A 22891-nucleotide genomic window follows, 5' to 3' on the forward strand; every position below is an offset into this window, starting at 1 on the left:
TTCAGTTGGGGTGGCTGCTTCTTTGCAAAGTCTGTTTAATGACAGTTGAATCAGCAGTTGAAGTGTCCTCGAAAAGCCTTCTCTGAACATGTCACCTAAATTATTTTGTGTTGGCTGCTGTTAAGGAAGTACAATATCATGAACCTCTGTCATTATTTTGATTTGGTGGTTTGAACAGTGCTGACTGTTGTCTGATTAGACAGAGGGGTGTATGTGTCGGTGTGTACAGTACGTGCGCTCGTGTATTTTTGTTTTCTGCATTCTTGGCCACGTGTGTGTGCTTCTGTATAAGTGTGTGTGTTTGTTTGTGTTTTCATCTGTATGTTTCTCTAGAAGGCTGATAGAAACCACAGCTCATTTACAAGCCGAGCTGTGTAATTTATGTCTTTGTCGCCCCATGGCTGCGTCCGACAAGCAAGGAGGATCAAAGGAGGATCAAACATTCCACATTGCATTCCTACCCCTTCAGCCAGTAATTTGGAAATAGGGAAAGTAAGACACTTATCGATTCATACCGTTTTAGATGTATCCATGAGAAATGTATGATGGGCATTAAACCGAGTTCAGTATTTGTGTTTATTATAGATCCCCATTAGCTGCCATGGAAGCAACTACTCTTCCTGGGGTCTCGCAAAATTAAGGCCGTTATACAATTTTAAAAACGTTACAATACATTCATTTCAGAATTCACAACAAACTAAGTGTGTGCCCTCAGGCCCATACTCCACTACCACATATCAACAACGCAAAATCCATGTGTGTGTATAGTGCGTATGTTATTGTGTGTGTATGCATGTGTCTGTGCCTATGTTTGTTACTTCACAGTCCCCGCTCTTCCATAAGGTGTATTTTTATCAATCTGATTCTACTGCTTGCATCAGTTACCTGATGTGGAATGTTGTTCCATGTTGTCATGGCTCTATGTAGTGCTGTGCGCCTCCCGTAGTCTGTTCTGGACTTGGGGACTGTGAAGAGACCTCTGGTGGCATGTCTTGTGGGGTGTGACTTATGCGTTCTCACACAGTCCATGCACTCCCATTAATCAGGGAAGTAGCTACAGAACCCGCACTGTTTGCTTGACCGCCATCGTGTACAACTTGGCTAATGATAAGCAAAGCCGGGAAAAAAGTGGAAAAAACATCTAGCTGTGTCCTCTTAGATTATTATTCATTAATTCCAATGGCCCAAACTTGCATTATTCACAATTTCCTGATTTCTCAGCTGTCAACATCTGTTTATCACTGATAAATCCACTTAATTATTTGAAAAGTAGAGTCTGCAGTGCCACTTAAAGGCACTCCAAACAAAATGGATGCCATAGAGTAGGTTGGTGCCATGGTAGTGTCATGGTACTAGTTCATCATCCAGCACTACTGTGTCCTCCTGTCCACACTTACTGTAGTCTGAGCAGATGGATGCTACAGCAAGGCTACTGCACCCCAGGCTACTGCAGCCATTTCCAAAAGGCCAGTCTGACCCAGCAGACAAAGGATGAGAGAGAGAGTCACAGAGAAGGGGGGTGAGTGAGAGAGAGAAACTGAGCTGAGAGAGTTATAGAAAGAGAGAGAGGAAAACGGACAGAGGTAGGACGAGAGAGAGAGAAAAAAGCGAGAGTGAGATGGGGAGCCTTACATTTCGCCATCACTATGGCTACCGATGCAGTTCACCCAGCGTTGCATAAGACATTTGAATCAGACTGTGACTGTGGCTAAAAGACAACACTGTCACAGATTGTCTGAGTGATGTTCCACTGTGTGCTTACTATCTAGTCTACAATAGGACAATTCTAATGGTTCATAGAAGTTGAATGTAGAAAAACATGTAACTGCTAAAATAATGGCAACACTTGAGTAAATGAGGGTTCTGGCAGCTCTTATGGTGTGGGGTGCATTTTCCTGGTATGGTTTAGGTCCACTTAACCCTTTTAGAGGGCAAGGTAAACGGCAATAAATACATAGCCAATTTGAGTGATTACTTACAACCTATAGTATGGTGAATAATTTCTATCCTGATTGGAGTGGATGACAATCCCTCCATCCACAGAGCACGAGTCGAGTAGTCACTGAATGGTTTGATGAGCATTGAAGCTGTTTTGGCGGCTCGTGGTGCCCAACATCCTATTAAGACACTTTATGTTGGTGTTTCCATTATTTTGGCAGTTACTTGTAGCTCCGGGGTGACATTATAGGTACAGATCTAGGATCAGCTTCTCCTCCCCCAATTCCAACCTTAGCAATTGGTTAGGAAAATGCTAAACGGACCCATGATCAGTGTCTAGGTCCACCTTCACCTTACACTATAGGGTAGGTAACTGCCAAAATAAAGAAAACACCAACTTAAAGTGTGTTAATAAAATAGAACAGATTCTACAAGTGTCTGGAACTCTATTGGAAGGATGAAACAGCATTCTTCCATGAGAAATTCCATCATTTTGTGTTTTGTTGATGGTGGTGGAAAAGCGGTGTCTCACACCATGCCCATACTGGACGCACATGTGCACCATTATGCGCAAATTGATTTTGTCCCCCCACACCAAACGCGATCACGACACACAGGTTGAATATCAAAACAAACTCTGAACCAATTATATTAATTTGGGAACAGGTCGAAAATCAATAAACATTTATGTCAATTTAGCTAGCTAGCTTGCTTGTTCTGGGATATAAACGTTAAGTTGTTATTTTGCCTGAAATGCACAAGGTCCTCTACTCCGACAATGAATCCACACATGAAACGGTCAACCGAATTGTTTCTAGTCATCTTCTCCTTCCAGGATTTTTCTTCTTTGGACTTTATTTGGCGATTGGCATCTAACTTTCATAAGAAGGTGTATTACCACGACCGACCAGCCTCAGTTTGTCTGTCAATCACCCACATGGGTATAACCAATAAGGAGATGGCACGTGGGTATATGCTTCTATACATTAATGAGGACATGGGAGAGGCAGGACTTGCACCACATTCAGCGTCACAAATAATACTGACTTCTATGTTAGCACTTGACAACGCAGACGCTCGTTGGTGCATGCGAGCAGTGTGGGTGCAATGATTTGAATAACATGTATGTGTACATTTATTTTTGCAATGCGAGCGGTGTGGTCAGCATGTTAGGCGCCGCTCCAGAATCTCCCATAAGTGTTCAATTGGGTTGTGATCTGGTGACTGACACACAAACACAAACTCTAAACCGCCTAATCTCCTTTGAGAACCCTTTTTCAAAGTCAATGAGAACTCATCTAGCCATGGTTTTCAAAATAATGTGTAACTGGTCTTCTTTTCTTTTTTTTACATGACCTTAAGCATGATGGAGTGTTAATTACTTAATTAACTCAGCAACCACACCTGTGTGACCAGCACCTGATTTTAATATACAGTACCAGTCAAACGTTTGGACACACCTACTCATTCAAGGGTTTTTCTTTATTTTTACTATTATCTACATTGTAGAATAATAGTGAAGACATCAACACTATGAAATAATACATATGGAATATCATGTACTAATCAAAAAAAGTGTTAAACAAATCAAAATACATTTTATAATTGAGTTTCTTCAAAGTAGCCACCCTTTGCCTTGATGACAGCTTTGCGCACTCTTGGCATATTCTCAACCAGCTTCATGAGGAATGCTTTTCCAATAGTCTTGAAGGAGTTCCCACATATACTGAGCACTTGTTGGCTGCTTTTCCTTCACTCTGCGGTCCAACTCATCCCAAACCATCTCAATTGGGTTGAGGTTGGGTGATTGTGGAGGCCAGGTCATCTGATACAGTACTCCATCACTCTCCTTGGTCAAATAGCCCTTACACAGCCTGGAGGTGTGTTTTGGGTCATTGTCCTGTTGAAAAACAAATGATAGTACCACTAAGCTCAAACCAGATGGGATGGCGTATCGCTGCTGAATGCTGAGGTAGCCATGCTGGTTAAGTGTGCCTTGAATTCTAAATAAATCATAGACAGTGTCACCAGCAAAGCACCATCACACCACCTCCTCCATGCTTCACAGTGGGAACCACACATGCAGAGATCATCTGTTCACCTACTCTGCGTCTCACAAAGACACAGCGGTTGGAACCAAAACCTCAAATTTGGACTCATCAGACCAGAGGACAGATTTCCACCGGTCTATGTCCATTGCTTGTGTTTCTTGGCCCAACAAGTCTCTTCTTCTTATTTGTGTCCTTTAGTAGTGGTTTCTTTGCAGCAATTCGACCATGAAGGCCTGATTCACACAGTCTCCTCTGAACAGTTGATGTTGAGTTTTGTTTGTTACTTGAACTCTGTGAAGCATTTATTTGGGCTGCAATCGGGGGCTGGTAACTCTAATGAACTTATCCTCTGCAGCAGAGGTAACCTTGGGTCTTCCTTTCCTGTGGCGGTCCTCATAAGAGCCAGTTTCATCATAGCGCTTGATGGTTTTTGAGACTTGAAGAAACGTTCAAAGTTCTTGAAATTTTACGCATTGTGTGACCTTTGTCTTAAACTAATAATGGACTGTCGTTTCGCTTTGCATATTTGAGCTGTTCTTGCCATAATATGGACTTGGTCTTTTACCAAATAGGGCTGTCTTCTGTATACCACCCCTACCTTGTCACAAGACAACTGATTGGCCCTAACGCATTAAGAAGGAAATAAATTAATCTATTGAAATGCTTCCAGGTGACTACCTCATGAAGCTGGTTGAGAGAATGCCAAGAGTGTGCAAAACTGTCATCAAGGCAAAGGGTGGCTACTTTGAAGAATCTCAAATATAAAATATATTTAGATTTGTTCAACACTTTTTTGGTTACTGAATGATTCCATATGTGTAATTTCATAGTTTTGATGCCTTCACTATTATTCTACAATGTAGAACATAGTAAAACTAAAGAAAAACCCTTGAATGAGTAGGTGTGTCCAAACTTTTGACTGTTACTGTACTTTGTATCCCTCATTTACTAAAGTGTTTCCTTTTATTTTGGCAGATCTGTAGATCTCTGTAGCGATCCAGTGCATTCGTAAAAGTATTCAGACCCCTTGACCTTTTATACATTTTGTTACTTTACAGCCTTGTTCTAAAATGGATTGAATTGTTTTTTTCCCTCATTAAACTACACACAATACCCCATAATGGCAAACCAAAAACAGGTAAAACATTTTTTGTGACTATTAAAATAAAATAACATCACATATACATAAGTTTTCTGACCCTTTACTCAGTCTTTGTTCAAGCACCTTTGGCAGCAATAACAGCCTTGGGTATTCTTGGGTATGACGCTACAAGCTTGGCACACCTATATTTGGGGAGTTTCTTCCATTCTTCTCAGTAGACCTTGTCAAGCTTGGATGGGGAGCGTTGCTGCACAGCTATTTTCAGGTCTCTCCAGAGATGTTTGATAGGGTTCAAGTCCAGGCTCTGGCTTGGCCACTCAAGGACATTCAGAGACTTGTTCTGAAGCTTCTCCTGCATTGTCTTGGCTGTGTTTTTAGGGTTATTGTCCTGTTGGAAGGTGAACCTTAGCCCCAGTCTGAGGTCCTGAGGACTCTGGAGCAGGTTTTCATCAAGGATCTCTCCTCCAGACGTGGCACTTGGCATTCACGCCAAAGAGTTCAATCTTGGTTTCATCAGACCAGAGAATCTTGTTTTGTCATGGTCTGAGAGTCTTTTGGTGGCTTTTGTCAAACTCCAAGCAGGCCTTCATGTGCCTTTTATTGAGGGGTGGCTTCCGTTTCTCCACTCTACCATAAAGGCCTGATTGGTGGATTGCTGCAGAGATGGTTGTCCTTTTGTAAGTTTCTCCCATCTCTACATAGCAACCATCGGGTTCTTGGTCACCTCCCTGACCAGGGCCGTTCTCCCCCGATTGCCCAGTTTGGCCGGGCGGCCAGCTCTAGGAAGAGTCTTGGTGGTTACCAAACTTCTTCCATTTTAAGAATGATGGGGGCCACTGTGGTCTTCATTTTTTTGGTACCCTTCCCCAGATCTGTGCCTCTACACAATCCTGTCTCGGAGCTCCACGGACAATTCCTTCGATCTCATGGCTTGGTTTTTGCTTTGACATGCAGTGTCAACTGTGGGACCTTATAAAGACCGGTGTGTGCCTTCCAAATCATGTTCAATCAATTGAATTTACCACAGGTGGACTCCAATCAAGTTATAGAAACATCTCAAGGATGATCAATGGAAACAGGATGCACCTGAGCTCAATTTCGAGTCTCATAGTAAAGGGTCTGAATACTTATGTAAATAAGGTATTTCTGTTTTTTTATTTGTTATACATTTGCAAACATTTCTAAAACCCCGTTTTCACTTTGTTATTATGGGGTATTGTGTGTAGATTAATGAGGAACATTTTTTATTTAATCCATTTTAGAATAAGGCTGTATCATAACAAGTTGGGGGGAAAAGTCAAGGGGTCTGAATAATTTCCGAATGCACTGTAAATCATTGTAGTTCTATGTATATGTCACTTTTCCGTTACTGTGTATACATCTTATAGGGATGTCATTGGATGGCAAATTCAGTCAAGAATATGACGGTGCAAGTAAAATGTGCATTTTACAGCTAACTACATCCCTTTTCCTTCACCACCTGGGATATGTCCCAAATTGTACCCTATTCCCTTTATAATGCACTACATGGCACATAGGGCTCTGGTCAAAAGTAGTGCACTATGTAGGGAATAGAGTGCCATTTGGGACGTAGCCCTGGTTATGTTCTATTATTGGACCGTGGGGAGGAAATGACTCAATGTTATTAACTTTGGATCGTAGGAATAATGAAGAAGAAGTGTTTGTTTTTAGCAGAGTGAACAGAAGTCACGGCAGAAGGAAGGCAATTTTTTATTTATTTATTTATTTTTATTTTACCGTTATTTTACCAGGTAAGTTGACTGAGAACATGTTCTCATTTGCAGCAACGACCTGGGGAATAGTTACAGGGGAGAGGAGGGGGATGAATGAGCCAATTGTAAACTGTGCGAGCTGAATGAGAATAGTTATGTGAGAAGTAGCCATAGAATTCCATATTGAGTCTACCCATACGTTTACCAGTCAAATTGATATGGTCAGAGGTTCTATGTCCCTTCTAGGATTTATATTTCTATGGAAGTAAAAGGAACAGTAAATAAGAGCTGTGTTTTTTAACTGTTTTTCTTTTTCTCTTTAGGTCGAAGTCGGCGTGCCTCTCAAGCATCTCCTCCGGGATCACCACAAGGCCCAGGGGTAAGACTGTCTCAAAGATCAGTTACCGCTAACATGGTCAGACATGATCAGTCATGGATAAACCGTTCCCTGAAGCCATGGTCAGCTCCACTCTGTTTTGAAGCATAGGTCTCCATACTGTCATAACGGCTCCTGAGCATTTATTAAGTGCTGATCTAGGATCAGGTCCCACCTGTCCATGTAATCATATTCATTGTGATCTTAAAGGAAAACTGATCATATCTGAGAGTCTTCATGAATACGAGCCTTCACTAGTAAACTAATAAAGCACTTAGTGTTAGTTGCTACCACAATAATACTACATTATAATACTACACAATAATATATAATGTATATTAATGGCTCTGTTTGCTACCTAATGCTAAGAAAGTCAGATAAACAAACAGCATTCTGTGCCCCAGTTCTACATGATTATCTCTTGAAAGAAACATGGTCGGAGGGCGTCATTGTGTCATCTCTGTTTTAACGGGCTGTTTAAGTAAGGATGTTTGGTACATAAGTGTTAGGGATCAGGTCTATCAAAATATCCTGCAGCATATGATGTGGTACTATGGAGCAGAGAGCTTCATCCACTTAATATATGTGGGGAGGGTTTTTAATGACGAGTGTGTGTTACGTGCATGGGCGCATGTTTTTCAGTTGTGTGTGTGTGTGTGTGCTGGTACATATGTACTTGTGTGTGTGTTTCTGCACATGTGAATGTGAGTACATGTTTGCTGTGTGCGTCTCTGCATGTTTGTAAATGTATGTACATTAATGTGTCTGAGTTTGCACAAGTGTGTGTGTGTGTGTGTGGCATGGTGAGCTGTGGGGTGTGAGTGATGTCTCTCAGGCTGAGTGGGGCTGTCAGTGAGGGGCCGGGCCCTCTGATGGATGCAGCTCTCTCACAGAGATAAGGCCCCACACACACACACAGACAGACACACACAGTAGAGGAGAAGGATTAGCTCTGTCTCAGTGCTGGATCTATGGGCCATAATGAGGGCCTGGGTCTGCTCTCCTGCCTCTAGATTAAGTTTGCAGCTAAACATATCGGGTTGGAACAGGTAAAGGGAACAGAACCAAAAAAACGGAAAATAACTAAATGTTTCAAGGAACAGAATCAGAACCGGGAACAAAAGGGATCTACTATACGAGTGTATATTATCAGTATTGTATTGTTTCTTCATCCTATGTAATGTATTCTCAGTGAATTTGGGGATGTTTTTTCCCCCGTTCATAGAAATGAGTCATTGAAGCTGTTAGGTTTATGTCCCATCCTACGTCCTGATATTACCAGATTCTGACCGCTAGATGGTGCTGTTCCTGCTATTAAGTGATATTTCACCCAAATTACATATTGGTTTAAGCAGTCTATTGACAATTTATGACATTAACCCATGCTTTGGTTTCGTTTACCTGGCCACTATCCCTTTAACATTGGGGCGTGGGGGATTCTTCACTTTTTTCAGAAACAGCACCATCTAGTAGTCAGAACCTGGTAATATCAGGATGTAGGATGGGACAAATACCTAACAAATTTTGTGTAGGGTGCCATCTTTCGGACGGGATGCTGAACGGGTGTCCTGAGTCTCTGTGGTCACTAAAGATCCCTTGGCACTTATCGTCAGAGTATGTGTGTGAACCCCGGTGTCCTGGCTAAATTCCCAAGCTGTCCCTCATACCACCACGGTCACCTAATTATCCCCAGCTTACAATTGGCTCATTCATCCCCCTCCTGTCCCCTGTAACTATTCCCCAGGTTGTTGCTGTCAATGAGAATGTGTTCTCAGTCAATTTACCTGTTAAAATAATGGTAAATATAATGACAAATCTATCTGAACAGGAAAAAATGAATAAAAATCACTGGGAATACATTACATATGATGAAGAAACAATACTCAGAGCTGCAGCTCCATACTACTTGTCAGACAAAGAGAACTGATACTAGATTCTCGTTGTTGGGGTGGGATTGGCGGGGGGTGTGGAGGGACCGTTTGGTTTGGTCCAAATCAAATGTTAGGTACTATATTTATTGACTGTTATATTAATCCTTTAAATTAAAATGGCCAATTTGGATGTACTCAATTATCTTAATTTCTCAGATATCAAATTATATTTCAACAAAATATTATTTTGTCATCTGTTTATAACTGTTTATTATAACTGTGCCCAATAATGGTTGTACCATCTTTTGTGCTGCTACCATGTTGTGTTGCTACCATGCTGTGTTGTCATGTTTTGCTGCCTTGCTATGTTGTTGTCTTAGGTCTCTCTTTATGTAGTGTTGTGTTGTTTCCATTTTTGTGATGTCTGTTTTGTCAAATGTTTATATTGTATTTAATTTGTATTTTTAATTCCAGGCCCCCATCCCTGCAGGAGGCCTTTTGCCTTTTGGTAGGCTGTCATTTGTAAATAAGAATTTGTTCTTAACTGACTTGCCTAGTTAAATAAAGGTTAAATAACAAATAAATAACAAATAAACTATATCAGAACAATCTGAGATGGTGGGTGTCGAAATCCTCTTATGTGCTTTTTAAGGTGGAACGACCCATCTGTAGCCTACCGACGTTACAAGCGTGATTCAGAAGATGGGTAGAGAAATTTGTAGCTAGAGAAGAATGGATTCACTTTTTCAATGCTAGTTAGGGATACTATAGTTCACATTGTATTTATTAACTACAAAAATTCTGGTGCTGCTCTGCACACACAAGCTTGTTAGCTAGCTAACGTTTAGTCAACTCTGAAGTTCAAAGACATTCAAAGTTTCTTTATAGAAGCCGCTCCTCCGTAGGTACAATTCTGTGGGCCTAATGAAGATAATGCATGTCATCACAACAAGATGCCCAGCGCTTCAAGGTTCTCGTGCTCTCTCCCCACGCACAAAATTTCAGTCGCATCTTGCGCACTGCACTTGTCTTTCCATCACGCATGTAAACAACTCACTGAGCTATACCTTGCCCGCTCCACAGCAATCTTCTCTATCTGCACAGCATGATTGATTCAGTAATTTAATATTGTGTTAAATACATGTTAAAAAATATTTCAGAGGTTTAAAAAGGAACAGAAAGGAATGATATAAACCTGTACTTTTTTCGGGGTTCAAACCAGTTCAGAACTTTATTTTGCTGGTCGAAACGATTGGAAAATAATTTTGGTTTCAATGCCTGAAACATATTCTAGTAGCCTTGTACCTGCAGCGCCCCAGTTCTTATTGTCAAACGTACTCACGGACATACAGAAATGCAATAAATACACCGTTTTTTTTAAAGAAAATTTATAATAGCCTATTATCTTGCAGGAAAGAACAGAAATGTTTGTATTTGCTTACAACCCGGAGCTGGTATTTGGACCGTCCATTTCTCTAGCCTTAGGCTAACTGCCGCCACCACAAGCACCAGGCACCAACCAACTGAGCCATCAGAACAATAGAAGCGAGGCTACATGTATACATGTCAGATCAAAGTCGAGTATTCAACAATGCGGGGAATAAATAAATAAAAGCTACAGTATAACTCATGATTTTGGCACAACTCTCCCTAATCCACAGTTCCAATTTATGTCTATAGAAATAACCCTCTTCATCAGCCATATCTTTGTGTCTCAAATGGCACCCTGTTTCCCATTCAGTACACTACTTTGGAACACGGTAGGGCTCTGGTAGGGCTCTGTTCAAAAGTAATGCACTGTATAGGAAATAGGGTGCAATTTGGGAATCAACCTCGGTCTCCTACCCTGCATTACTGTCAAACACCATTTAATCAATGCCACCCGGCACAGAAATAGGACTGTAAACAAGATGTATTCACTGCTATATCTGCAAGCATTGTCGGATCTGACAACTTTGTTTTTCTGCATAAATTATTGATCCCTGACACTTTTGGTTCACTTTGAGCAGAATGCTAAGGCTCTATAAGACTATTTATATATAATATATAGAGCACTGTGTGTGTGTGTATTGCCTGGGATGCCCCCTTCCATCATAGGCCGGTCTTGGGTTATGTTATTGTTGTTACCTGTGTTGGCAGTCAACAGTGTTGCCGAGGTGATGCTCTCTGTCTCGCTCTCTCTCTGTGTGTCTCTCTTTCTTCTATTTCTGTATCTCTCCATTTCTCGCCCTCTCTTTCCCTAACTATGTTCTCCAATTTTCATCTCACTCTTTGTGACACATTTATATTTTCTTCTCCCCCCTCAGTCAATCTTCAAATGTTTTTCCCTCTCCATATCTTTTTCCTTCTGTCTCCCACCTCCTCTCGTTTTCTCACTTACTAAGAGACATATGATGACAACCGCCAGCTGAGAGGTCGACTCCACAACGGCGACACACTCTCACACACACACACACACACACACACACACACACACACACACACACACACACACACACACAATCCCACACACACACACACAATCCCACATCGCAAGTCACCACAGCCTGCCACTGTGGGTGTGAAACACACCAGACACGAGCGAGGCACCTCTGTGTGTGAGAACACACACACAGGAGCAGGGGAACAGGCAGAGAAGAAGGCAATTAATGGTGGCGTTAGGCTTGAGCGCGAGCCATACTGCCAACACTCTCTACCCAGCCTGTTTGCCCTGACACATAATGGGAGAGAAGACAACAACAGAGCAGTCAGCTGCTCACTGAGATGGTGGTGGCTCATGTCACTGTTCGACTGAAATTAACGTATTTGTACTGGCCCTGTTTGTCATCACTGTTATTTAAATATTGTCCCTTTTTATTAGAACTTGTTTGTTTGATGTCTGGTCAAGTTCAGTCTCATTGGAAACTGAAATGACAGGTGGATATGATTTGACACACACATTCCCGAAAATCCCACCCATCGTGTTATAATATGCTGCAGCTATAGAAGCGTATATATGGCAATGCTGTTATGCCAGCCATAGAGAACGCTCCCCACATAGTGCTCTAAATAAGACTCTAATCTTGCTTTATTTTGCAGCAGTGATATGCGTTGTCATATTGTTTTAATAAAGTCTAAATAGTTCATGTGAATTCCTGTTGTTTCTCCTAGCTCTCTATGTCTCAGCTGGCAGCTACTTCACGCTACCCGACCATGAGCCACTCCACTGCCGTGTCGCCATGGCAACAGCCGTTTTCCTCTCAGCTCTATCCTTCCCCATTGGCATCGGCCCACCAGCTGTCACATGTCGTAAGATTCCACCCCCGTACCCTCTCCCACGCGCACATCGACACAAACACGCATGGGGATACACACAGTGCTACTCACACGCAGGCACACTGCTACATACACACATATGGGCACTTTGCAGGTCTCTGACACACTCACGTATAAGTGTGCGCACACACACACATGTATAATTTCCATGGATACACAGACAGCCACAGCGATTTGAATTCAAAGGCTCACTCACCTTTCTAACACAAAGCTATGTACAGACACACCTACAGACACACACACACAGGCACACACACAACCTTGAGAGTACATTTTTTGCTGAACTCTGGCATGCTCTTTGTCTTTGGGACTACACAAGGTTTTTCATCTTCTAAATCAAAATAAACACTCTCTGACTCTGCACTCACATCATTGTACAATGTCTGATCCAATTTTCTCAAGGTATCCAGTTTTTTACAAGCTGGGATTTTCTATTTAACACTACCTGGACACACTACAAATGCATTCCATTCCAAGTTTGACATTGAACCCAATGCTAAATTTAATGCAAAGTCCATGTCCTGATAATTTGATGCCTTTTCATGTTGAGTATACGGATTACAGAATAAGACCCAGTTCTCACTGGTTTTGTTAAAATGTTTTTGTGGCTTTTAAAGTAACTGACCAGTCAAAATCATACTTGTAAAAGGTCATATTCTGTTAATTCATATCCAAATAATGTTGTTGAGTAGTCCTATACTCGTAATTGTGGCCCAAAGCATAATTTGAATTTTAAAAAACACTTTAAAAAAAACATCTCAAACTTGTACCTCTAACAGTTAAAAAAATGCTTGCTATTTCCTCATAGAACAGGATGTCATCTCCCTGAGGAGGATGAGCTAACCAATCAGTGGTCTACTTGCATAAATATGTTTAATGACCGGTATACTCCCACAGCATTCTGTTGTTGTGGTACGCCCACGCCATTCCAACACAGAAAAGCTGCTTTTTAACATATAAAAAAATATTAATAATAATTATGGAAAACTATATCACTCATATTGTAAGTAATTATAGGTCATATTTCAAAGAAATCTGGAAACACTGGGCAGTTACTGTAAAGAAGATCATTGTAAAGCTGAGGGTGCAGAAACAGGAACTGGGTTACTAATCGTGTTGAGTAACTTCTCGCAAAATAGGAACGGTAATCATTTTTCCTGTTACAACCATGTTGTTTTTGATTTCCTCACACACTCACAAGGATGCGTACATTTGGCGTCCATTCAATGTGTTTTTTTCTTCTTAAATGAATGGTGTGAAAATAGTACAGTATGAGTTTAATCTCGGGGTGTCTGAGTTTAACTGTTGGATATGTGTTTCATTCTCATTACAATCTGTTTTAAACTGACTCAAATGTGCTTCAATATGTCTCTTTAATTTAGATGCCAACAAGAACATCCTTCTTCACACAGACTTAAAGATATGCATAGCTGCAAGTGTTATTGTTGTATCGCCAAATCAATGTCATTATCATTCTTGTATCCAGGACAGTAGAGAGACACAGAACTGGTACACATCATATTTATATTGCAGATAGCATAACAGACATAACACAGATTGCAGATAGCATAACACAAACAGGGTTTGAACCTGGGTCTCCTGTATGCCACAAGACAATGTTAGCCTGCTGAGCTAAAGCTTAGGCATTTGCTCAGGGAGCTAACACAAATATGTAGATGTGCTTCAAGGGAAATGTTTTGTGAATGTTAGCTAATGTAAGCAAATATTTCAATTGTTTTGTGTCAGCAGTGAACATTCGCAACCGCTAGCTAACCTAAGTGTCTGTTTCGGGTCTAAACTGCTGCTTCAAATACAAATGGCCATGGAGACTTTCTATTAAATGTAGTAAGAATAGCGAAGTTTGAATATTGTTGCTAAAAAGCCACAGTAGAAATTAGCTATTTGCGACTTCACCGTAACATTATGGGATGTCAATTCAAATCGTTCAACTGAAATTGTTACTAAGAAATATGTTCTCTGCAAACAAAAGCCTTGTTAAACCCACCTCAGGTCTCCGGCAGTAGGCCTTTTTCAAGACAAACATTCCAACCAACCCAGAACCACATCAAGATCGCAGGTTGACATTTATTGGGATGAGTCTTGTCCTAGATGGGCCAGCTGCAAAGTCGAAATTGGCTATATTGAAAAATGTGCCTTTTGGTCTTAATTTAACGTTACGGTTAGGCATTAGGTTTAGCAGTGTGGTTAGGTTTAGAATCATATTTTAGGGCTTTGATAGCTAGTGACCACTCTGCATAGCTGTCTTCAGAACTAAATTCATGACAAAAAACTCTAACCTGCATGTACAGTGCTTTCGGAAATTATTCAGACTCTTGACTTTTTTGAGAGTTTACCTTAAAATCTTATTCTCAAATGGATAAAAAAAAAAAGTTTTCCCCCTCATCAATCTATACACAATACCCCATAATGACAATGCAAAAACAGGTTTTTAGAAGTTTTAGCAAATTGATAAAAAACATAAGTAGATAAGTATTCATACCCTTTACTCAGTACTTAGTTGAAGCACCTTTGGCAGTGATTACAGCCTCAAGTCTTCTTGGGTATGACGCTATAAGCTTGGCACACCTGTATTGAGGAGTTTCTCCCATTCTTCTCTGCAGATCCTCTCATGCTCTGTCAGGTCTCCAGAGATGTTCAAGTTCAAGTCCGACTCTGTCTGGGCCATCAAGGACATGTAGAGAGTCATCCAGAAGCCACTCCTGCGTTGTCTTGGCTGTGTGCGTACGGTCGTTATCCTGTTGGACGGTGAACCTTTGCCCCAGTCTGAGGTCCTGGGCGCTCTGGAGCAGGTTTTCATCAAGGATCTCTCTGTATTTTGCTCCGTTCATCTTTACCTCGATCCTGAGTAGTCTCCTAGTTCCTGCCACTGAAAAACATACCCACATCATGATGCTATCACCACCATGCTTCACCGTAGGGATGGGGCCAGGTTTCCTCCAGATGTGACACTTGGCATTCAGGCCAAAGAGTTCAATCTTGGTTTCGTCAGACCAGAGAATCTTGTTTCTTATGGTCTGATAGTCCTTTAGGTACCTTTTGGCAAACTCCAAGCAGGCTGTCATGTGCCTTTTACTGATGAGTAGCTTCCGTCTGGCCACTCTACACTAAAGGCCTGATTGTTGGAGTGCTGCAGAGATGGTTGTCCTTCTGAAAGGTTCTCCCATCTCCACAGAGGAACTCTGAAGCTCTGTCAGAGTGACCATCGGGTTCTTGTTCACCTCCCTGACCAAGGCCCTTCTCACCCAATTGCTCAGTGCCTCGACACAATCCTGTCTCGGAGCTCTACGGACAATTCCTTTGACTTCATGGCTTGATTTTTTGCTCTGACATGCTTTGTCAATTGTGGGACCTTATATAGACAGGTGTGTGCCTTTCCAAATCATGTCCAATCATTTTAATTTACCACAGGTGGACTCCAATCAAGTTGTAGAAACATCTCAAGGATGGTCATTGGAAACAGGATGCACCTGAGCTCAATTTCGGACTCATACAGCAAAGGGTCTGAATACTTATGTAAAGTATTTTTAATACATTTGCAAACACAAAAATAATCCTGTTTTTGCTTTGTCATTATGGGGTATTGTGTGTAGATTGATGAGTAAACATTTTTATTTAATCCATTTTTGAATAAGGCTGTAACGTAACAACATTTACATTTACTTGAATCACCCTCGACTGCAGTGCCTAGTGCTTTTCTGTAGGCCTAACTAACTACTATAGGTCATTGTATAGGTTTCAATCATGGCGGTGTGTGTTGCGGGTGTCACAGTGTGGCTTTGATGGAGGTCATTAAGGAGGAGGGTGGTGGAAGGTCTTGTAATGTTCTGGCAGGTGTTTTCTTCCACCAATCACCACTAGGACAGGAGAGTGAGGACTGGACTGGAAAATGGCGCCATTACCTCTACACAGCTAATTAGCAGCGAGGTTGTGTTCATTAGCCACTAAACAAAATAAAATTGACAAAAAACGGGGAGGGACTATCTGATCTTTTTTCCATTGCAAACCGTTTTGCTAGGGTGTGCGGTAATGATTACATCCCTGATACATCGTTCTCAGTGATGCATGTGTCAATGATTCAGGGGAGTCGTTCTCGGGGAAACATTTTACATTAAGTTCCCCATAAAAATTGTCATTACTTGAACTACGTGCAACGAACCCAGCTAGACGCGTTCCATTAACGTAATAAGGGAAACTGACCAATCTGTTTGTTTAGTAGAATAATAGTTTAGTACAATTTTTTAAATTAAATTTGTTTAATTACATTTCCTGTAATTAGGTCATTTTAGGGTGACTATGTAAGGTTTGATGTCAACCGCTATACGTTGATCAGCCTCTCTCTCTTTCTCTCCTTTTTTCTGCTAATTTCTTCTTTCTCTCGCTTTCTCTCTCGCTTTTTCTCTCTCTCTCTCTTTGTGATAGGAGCTCCCAGCTGCCAGCAACATCACCCACCTTGAGGTGGACCTAAACGTGTCCCCTAGGGACCTCCTCCCTGCATACCAATCTGCCATGCTGGCCAACGAGGGCCACCTGGAGCTCCAGGAGCTGCCATTCACCCCCATCCATGCCCCCATCATCACCATGGGAACACATGCTGTGCCCAGGTGAGCACCAGAGGCCAGGGTCCTTGTCACAGACAGCGGTTTCACACATCGGTCCCTCGTCTGCTTTGGGTGCCTCACAGAACGCCTGCATGTTAATGGAAGGATAGGGTCCTCAAGGTCCTTTATATCGACGTTACAAGGAGGTGTCCTGGGAAAAATTGCATAAACGGCAGGACAAAATGAATTAGTTAACCGTGACCCTTCAAAGCTAACTACAGCTGGATTAGTAGTACTGTATCTCAAGTGGTGTTGTCATTTAAAGGGCTTTATCGCCGGCGCTAATGCAGTTCTACACTAGTCTCGACCCTGGTATTTTACAACCATGATAAGTCACTCGCATCTAATCAGTCAGGCTTGAGTAGCATTCACGGTCCACACTTGCGGCTGTCACTGAAGTGTGATAAAAGGCTATTGAATGGTAACCGGCCTCGCACCGTGGCTTTGAACATGCCTCAAACACTCTCCTTGTTTTAGCTGCCGTGTTATCTCCGTCCAAAGGTTTGGGCATCGGTCCATTACACCACAATTCTCTACTGTCTTGCTATCTACCGAGAGATCTATGGGTCAGCTAATTTGTCTAATGTGCAGTGGGTAGTATACAGTAGGTGGAACATTCAGTTAGGAGACAATTTAGAGGAGTAGGATCCTGTTCTAAAATAGCATCTCAAGTGACTATTTACGATACAAGACGGTGTGCAGCAGTCATTTTTAAAGGGGGGGCCCATTCTTTAAATAACCTGTGAGTACTAACATCATATCTGTTTACTAACTAGATAATATAGAGCTAATATAATGTAGGAGGTAGGCTATCATAATAGCAGTCATAATATAGTACAGTCATGGTGTAACAGAGGAATACCACATGAGAAATGACGCCGTGCAAATAACTGACACGGCGGCCGGCGCTCAAACAAACATTTTACATTTACATTTGAGTTATTTTGCAGACGCTCCTATCCAGAGCGACTTACAGTAGTGAGTGCATACATTTTCACATTGTTCGTACTTGTCCCCCGTGGGAATCGAACCCAAAACCCTGGCGTTGCAAGTGCCATGCTCTACCAACTTAGCACATTTTTTCCACATTTTCCACATTTTGTTACGTTACAGCCTTATTTTCTAAAAATGTAAAAAAAAAAAATGTAATTCATCAATCTACACACCGTAGGGATGATGCCAGGTTTACTCCAGATGTGACGCTTGGCATTCATTCCAAAGAGTTCAATCTTGGTTTCATCAGACCAGAGAATCTTGTTTCTCATGCTTTGAGAGTCCTTAGGTGCCTTTTGGCAAACTCCAAGCACGCTGTCATGTGCCTTTTACTGATGAGGGGCTTCCTGGCCACTCTACCATAAAGGCCTGATTGGTGGAGTGCTGCAGAGATGGTTGTCTTTCTGGAAGGTTCTCCCATCTCCACAGAGGAACTGGAGCTTTGTCAGAGTGACCATCGGGTTATTGGACACCTCCCTTACCAAGGCCCTTCTCTCCCGATTGCTCAGTGTGGCCCGGGCGGCCAGCTCTACGAAGAGTCTTGGTGGTTCCAAAGTTCTTTCATTTAACAATAATGGAGGCCACTGTGTTCTTGGGGATCTTCAATGTTGCAGACATTGTTGGCTACCCTTCCCCAGATCTGTGCCTCGACACAATCCTATCTCGGAGCTCTACGGACAATTCCTTCGACCTCATGGCTTGATTATTGCTCTGACATGCACTGTCAACTGTGGGACCTTATATAGACAGGTGTGTGCCTTTCCAAATCATGTCCAATCAATTGAATTTACCACAGGTGGACTCCAATGAAGTTGTAGAAACATCTCACTGGAAACAGAATGCACCTGATTCTCATAGCAAAGGGTCTGAATACTTATGTAAATAAGGTATTTTTGTTTTCTCTTTTTAATACTTTTGCAAAATGTTCTATAGACCTGTTTTCGTTTTGTTATTATGGGGTATTGTGTGTAGATTGACGAGAATTGTTTATATTTTATCCATTTTAAATAAGGCTTTAACCTAACAAAATGGGGGAAAAGTCAAGGGGTCTGAGTACTTTCCGAATGCACTGTAAGGATGCAGTATACAGTATACTGTAGGTAATAGAGTGTCCTTTAGGATACAGACGCAGTGTCTGGAACACAGACAGGCGTAGTGCTGTTCGCTGGGATGTAACGTATGGGACTGTCTTTTTTTTAAATATATCTTCTGAGCGAAATGACCCACTTATTTGAGGAGGATCACAATGAACTTCAAATAACTTTCTTAATTTAATTTCAATAATCACAACTGTGTGTCAGATTGAACCCCTTTGAAATTAAGACAGTGGCTCAAATATTAATACAATCGGGGGTGAATTAAGATGGGAAGACGGAAGTGTGAAATGAGTGTATATACCCATGGCAAACTCGCCCATTTGATAAGGTCTTTGGCATTACCCTCTGAATAAGCCCAAAACATAATTAGTTATGAGTCTGTTTTTTCGTATTACTTTTGAAGTAAATTGTATTTACTGATATGATTTGTCACATTCGTCTTACTGACATTCTCGTGGTAAACAACAGATTGTTAATTTTCCTTTCCCTGAATGTGCACTTTAACCAACCATCTGTGTCTGCTGCTCTGCTACTTATCATGCACGGAGTAGTCCATGTCAATATCAAAAATATAAGTTATGGATGTTACCATGGTTTCAGAAAAACAGGTGGGCCACTGTGATTAGAGATATCTACAGATTATGGTTGAAATCCTGAGGGAGCGTTTTGACACTGGTCCTCCTCTCCCCCCAGACGGGATTCTCTCTTCGTATGTTATCGATGAACAGGGCGGGGATGCCAACATCCTCAAACCATCTTAATCATTCTCCCTCCATGTTTCGAATGCCAACCTGAGTATTAGGGTTGGGGTCAATTGCTCTCTTCGTGAATTGAAAACAAACCCTCTTTGAATACATTATAATGACTATAGAGTATAGTATTAGGACTATGTCACTGGAATTGAACCCAACCCATGTCACTGCGTTTTTCCATTAAGTTTGTTTGCTAATACAAATAGCTTTGTACTCTCTGGGGCTGTGTCTGAAATTAGACCATTTTCCCTAGTATATATAGTACACTACTTTTGGCCAGAGCCTCATGGGCTTCCTAACGGACTCTGTCCAATAGTAGTGTGCTATATAGGGAATAGGATCGATGCCGTTTCAGACGAAGCCTAGATTCTTCTTTTTGTTTGAGGATTGTTTCCTCTTTTTTTGCAGCTCTTCCTCTGTGAGTTCCAGGAGCTCCCTGGCCCACCTCTACTCAGCCGGCTTCCCCTACATCACAGACCCCAGTGGGCTGGTGGCTGAAGTGCTGGACCCGACAGAACCAGTCAACTTTGACCCCCAGAGAGAGGAGGCGGATCCCCTGCAGGGCAATGTGCTCCTGCTGCAGTTTCTGGCATTTTCCAGGTGAACCCACAGCCGTCTGGTCATGTTTGTGGCTCTACGGCACCATGCATAAACATCACCCGCATAGTGTAGGCTGATATTGATTCTAACCAGCATGTTATGTACTCTGTTGTACTGTACATTGTCTTCCAATGTTCATATAGGATGGATTTGCCCTGTGCCTCCAGAATGCAATGTATGTATAAGGGTGTATCAAAACTTCAGTCAAATGATCACTTTGTCATGCATTGATCTCACTGGGCGAATAAGTGAACATTTGACTTAAGTGAAAGCTAGGATTCGCCCCATAGTGAAGAAACCACATATGAGGATTTGAGCTTGACTATTTTTGTCTGCAAATAAGAATAATGGGCTTGAAAGAAATGACATTTTATATGAGCCTCCACACCACTTAGTATGAAAATATAAGAAGAGACATTTCCTGTGTGCACTTGGTCGCCAGCCAAGGACATAAGGTGCTTTGTGATGTTGACGTCCAGCCAAGATTACTTCAGTGCACTTACACACACTTACTCTTGGCGATTTAAGGCTCACACACACGCACAAAAATACACACACACATACACAAAGCCTTGTCAAATACATCCCAGGTCCTGCAGCTGTCCCCTCTGCCAAAGCCTGACTTTTATTTTGTCATCAGCTCTGTCATCCCCAAGATAAAAGCATCAGGCATTTGTCATATGCATCACCGACGGCCCTGCGAGCAAAGGTACAGCCACTTCTTTTGTGGCTGCAGCTTTGAGGCTTCAGCGCAGTTTGAAACATAATGGGAGCTTTTATGTTTTGACGATTACCGCTCTGACTGAATTGCAGGCTGGCAATTTACAGTAGTTTACCTCACATAAAAGGAATCAACAGATACTGCTCAAAAGTGCCATAAGTGGGGGGAAATTAAGGATCTGACATTTGTAACCAAAAAAAGGGTATTTTATAAAGCTGACGCCATCTCAGCTGCTCACTACTGTCAGGCCTGTAGGCCTTTCAGCATTTTCACTAAAACAATTTCAACCACCTCACAAATACATACTTCATGCCAACTTGAAAGATCTCCAAGAGTCCTCGGTATTCGCGGCTCACTCTGAAACAATGGGCACGACACACTTTGTTTCCCTAACAAAATTACCTAATAAACATGATGAACGGGTACAGCGGGCAAGGGGGAATGACTGTGAACCAACGAGTCTCCGGAATGACTGTGATATAATTTCTGCGTCTCTCTCTACAATGCTATAATTATCAATCTTGTCTGTTTACTGGAAGAATATTAATGTCTGGGTGTGTCAGAAATGGCACCCTATTCCCTATATTGTGCACTGTGCCCTATATAGGGAATATGGTGCCATTTGGGACACAGCCCCAATCTCTGTAGCCACATAGAGACATTAGCTTGCGCCGGCCTCTTTATCACGGGAATCTCTGCCTGTGTGTCTCCTTGGTCAGACTTTGCTCTTATTAAATTCCACTTCAACGTGGTGGTTTTGATACCGTTCGTGCTCAGTGGGCCTCACAGTGACTGCCTCTCCCTAAACGCTTCTCCTCCTATTTATATAATGTCCAATGATTGATTGCTAATCTTCTCGCAAGGAAATAGAGAAGTAATCGTTTCCGTCCCTAATCTCACTCGCAGCTCATTTATTCCAAGCACCGAGACTGAGGGGACGACGGGCGAGAGTTTGGGCCCACCCACGGTTTGGAGAGTGTGTGTGTGGAGATTGTGTGTGTTTAGTGCTAATACGCTCAGAGGGTGGTCGTTTTAAATCGGGTGAAATAGAAGAAAGTTGAGGACTGATTTAGATTCAATCACTCTACCACCTATAGTTGATTTCCAGACTAGGACAAAAGCTACATTCCTCTTGCTCTGATAGCAAGTAAACTTGCTCCCATCATTACAATTAAAAAAATAATACTTCTCACTGCCAATCAGAACAAGCATGCTTTCTCATTGCACAGACATTTTTTAACCCCAGATACAGGGTTACAACAGGTTTTTATAGATTTTATCACAGAAGATGAATCCATCCATCTAAAAGGTATGATGCTGTAAGCCTATAGCTGCTGAGAGGGCACCTTTTCTATCAGTCTCTGATTTATGGGGGTTTCATTAAGTGATTTAGCCCTCCTAATCTCAGAACACTATTGGTTTTGTCGTTTTAAGGAACTGTAAAAAGGACACATGTGTAGGGACGGGGATGTGGGGGAAAAGTGTTGATTTTTGTTTCCAGGAAACCGACGAAGCTGAATGATTGACTGATCTGACTCTCTGATTCAATTTGATTTAATGACATTTTTAAATAGGTGTTATTAAATCCTAAATGTGCTTCTCCCACTGCACATGGATTGGTTCGATAAAATAATTATCATACTTGGCAGGAGCTCAGCGATGATATTCCAAGTAGAACGTAATATTAAAGTGAATATAACATATGCCTGTGTACTGTGTTGAG

The 22891-nt window shown here is 41.8% G+C and overlaps 1 protein-coding gene across 2 annotated transcripts in view; it reads left to right on the plus strand.

Moving 5' to 3' along the window:
• Positions 1 to 22891, plus strand: part of nphp4 (nephronophthisis 4) — a 208250-nt gene that overhangs the window by 115274 nt on the left and 70085 nt on the right. For both annotated transcript variants that reach the window (XM_055931730.1, XM_055931731.1), the window contains exons 11-14: positions 7148 to 7203; positions 12222 to 12359; positions 16827 to 17008; positions 20256 to 20447. In XM_055931730.1, coding sequence (XP_055787705.1) covers positions 7148 to 7203; positions 12222 to 12359; positions 16827 to 17008; positions 20256 to 20447 — 568 coding nt within the window. The remainder of the gene's footprint in view (positions 1 to 7147; positions 7204 to 12221; positions 12360 to 16826; positions 17009 to 20255; positions 20448 to 22891) is intronic.

Source organism: Salvelinus fontinalis, chromosome 8, assembly GCF_029448725.1.
Source record: "Salvelinus fontinalis isolate EN_2023a chromosome 8, ASM2944872v1, whole genome shotgun sequence".
Classification (NCBI taxonomy): Eukaryota; Metazoa; Chordata; class Actinopteri; order Salmoniformes; family Salmonidae; genus Salvelinus; species Salvelinus fontinalis.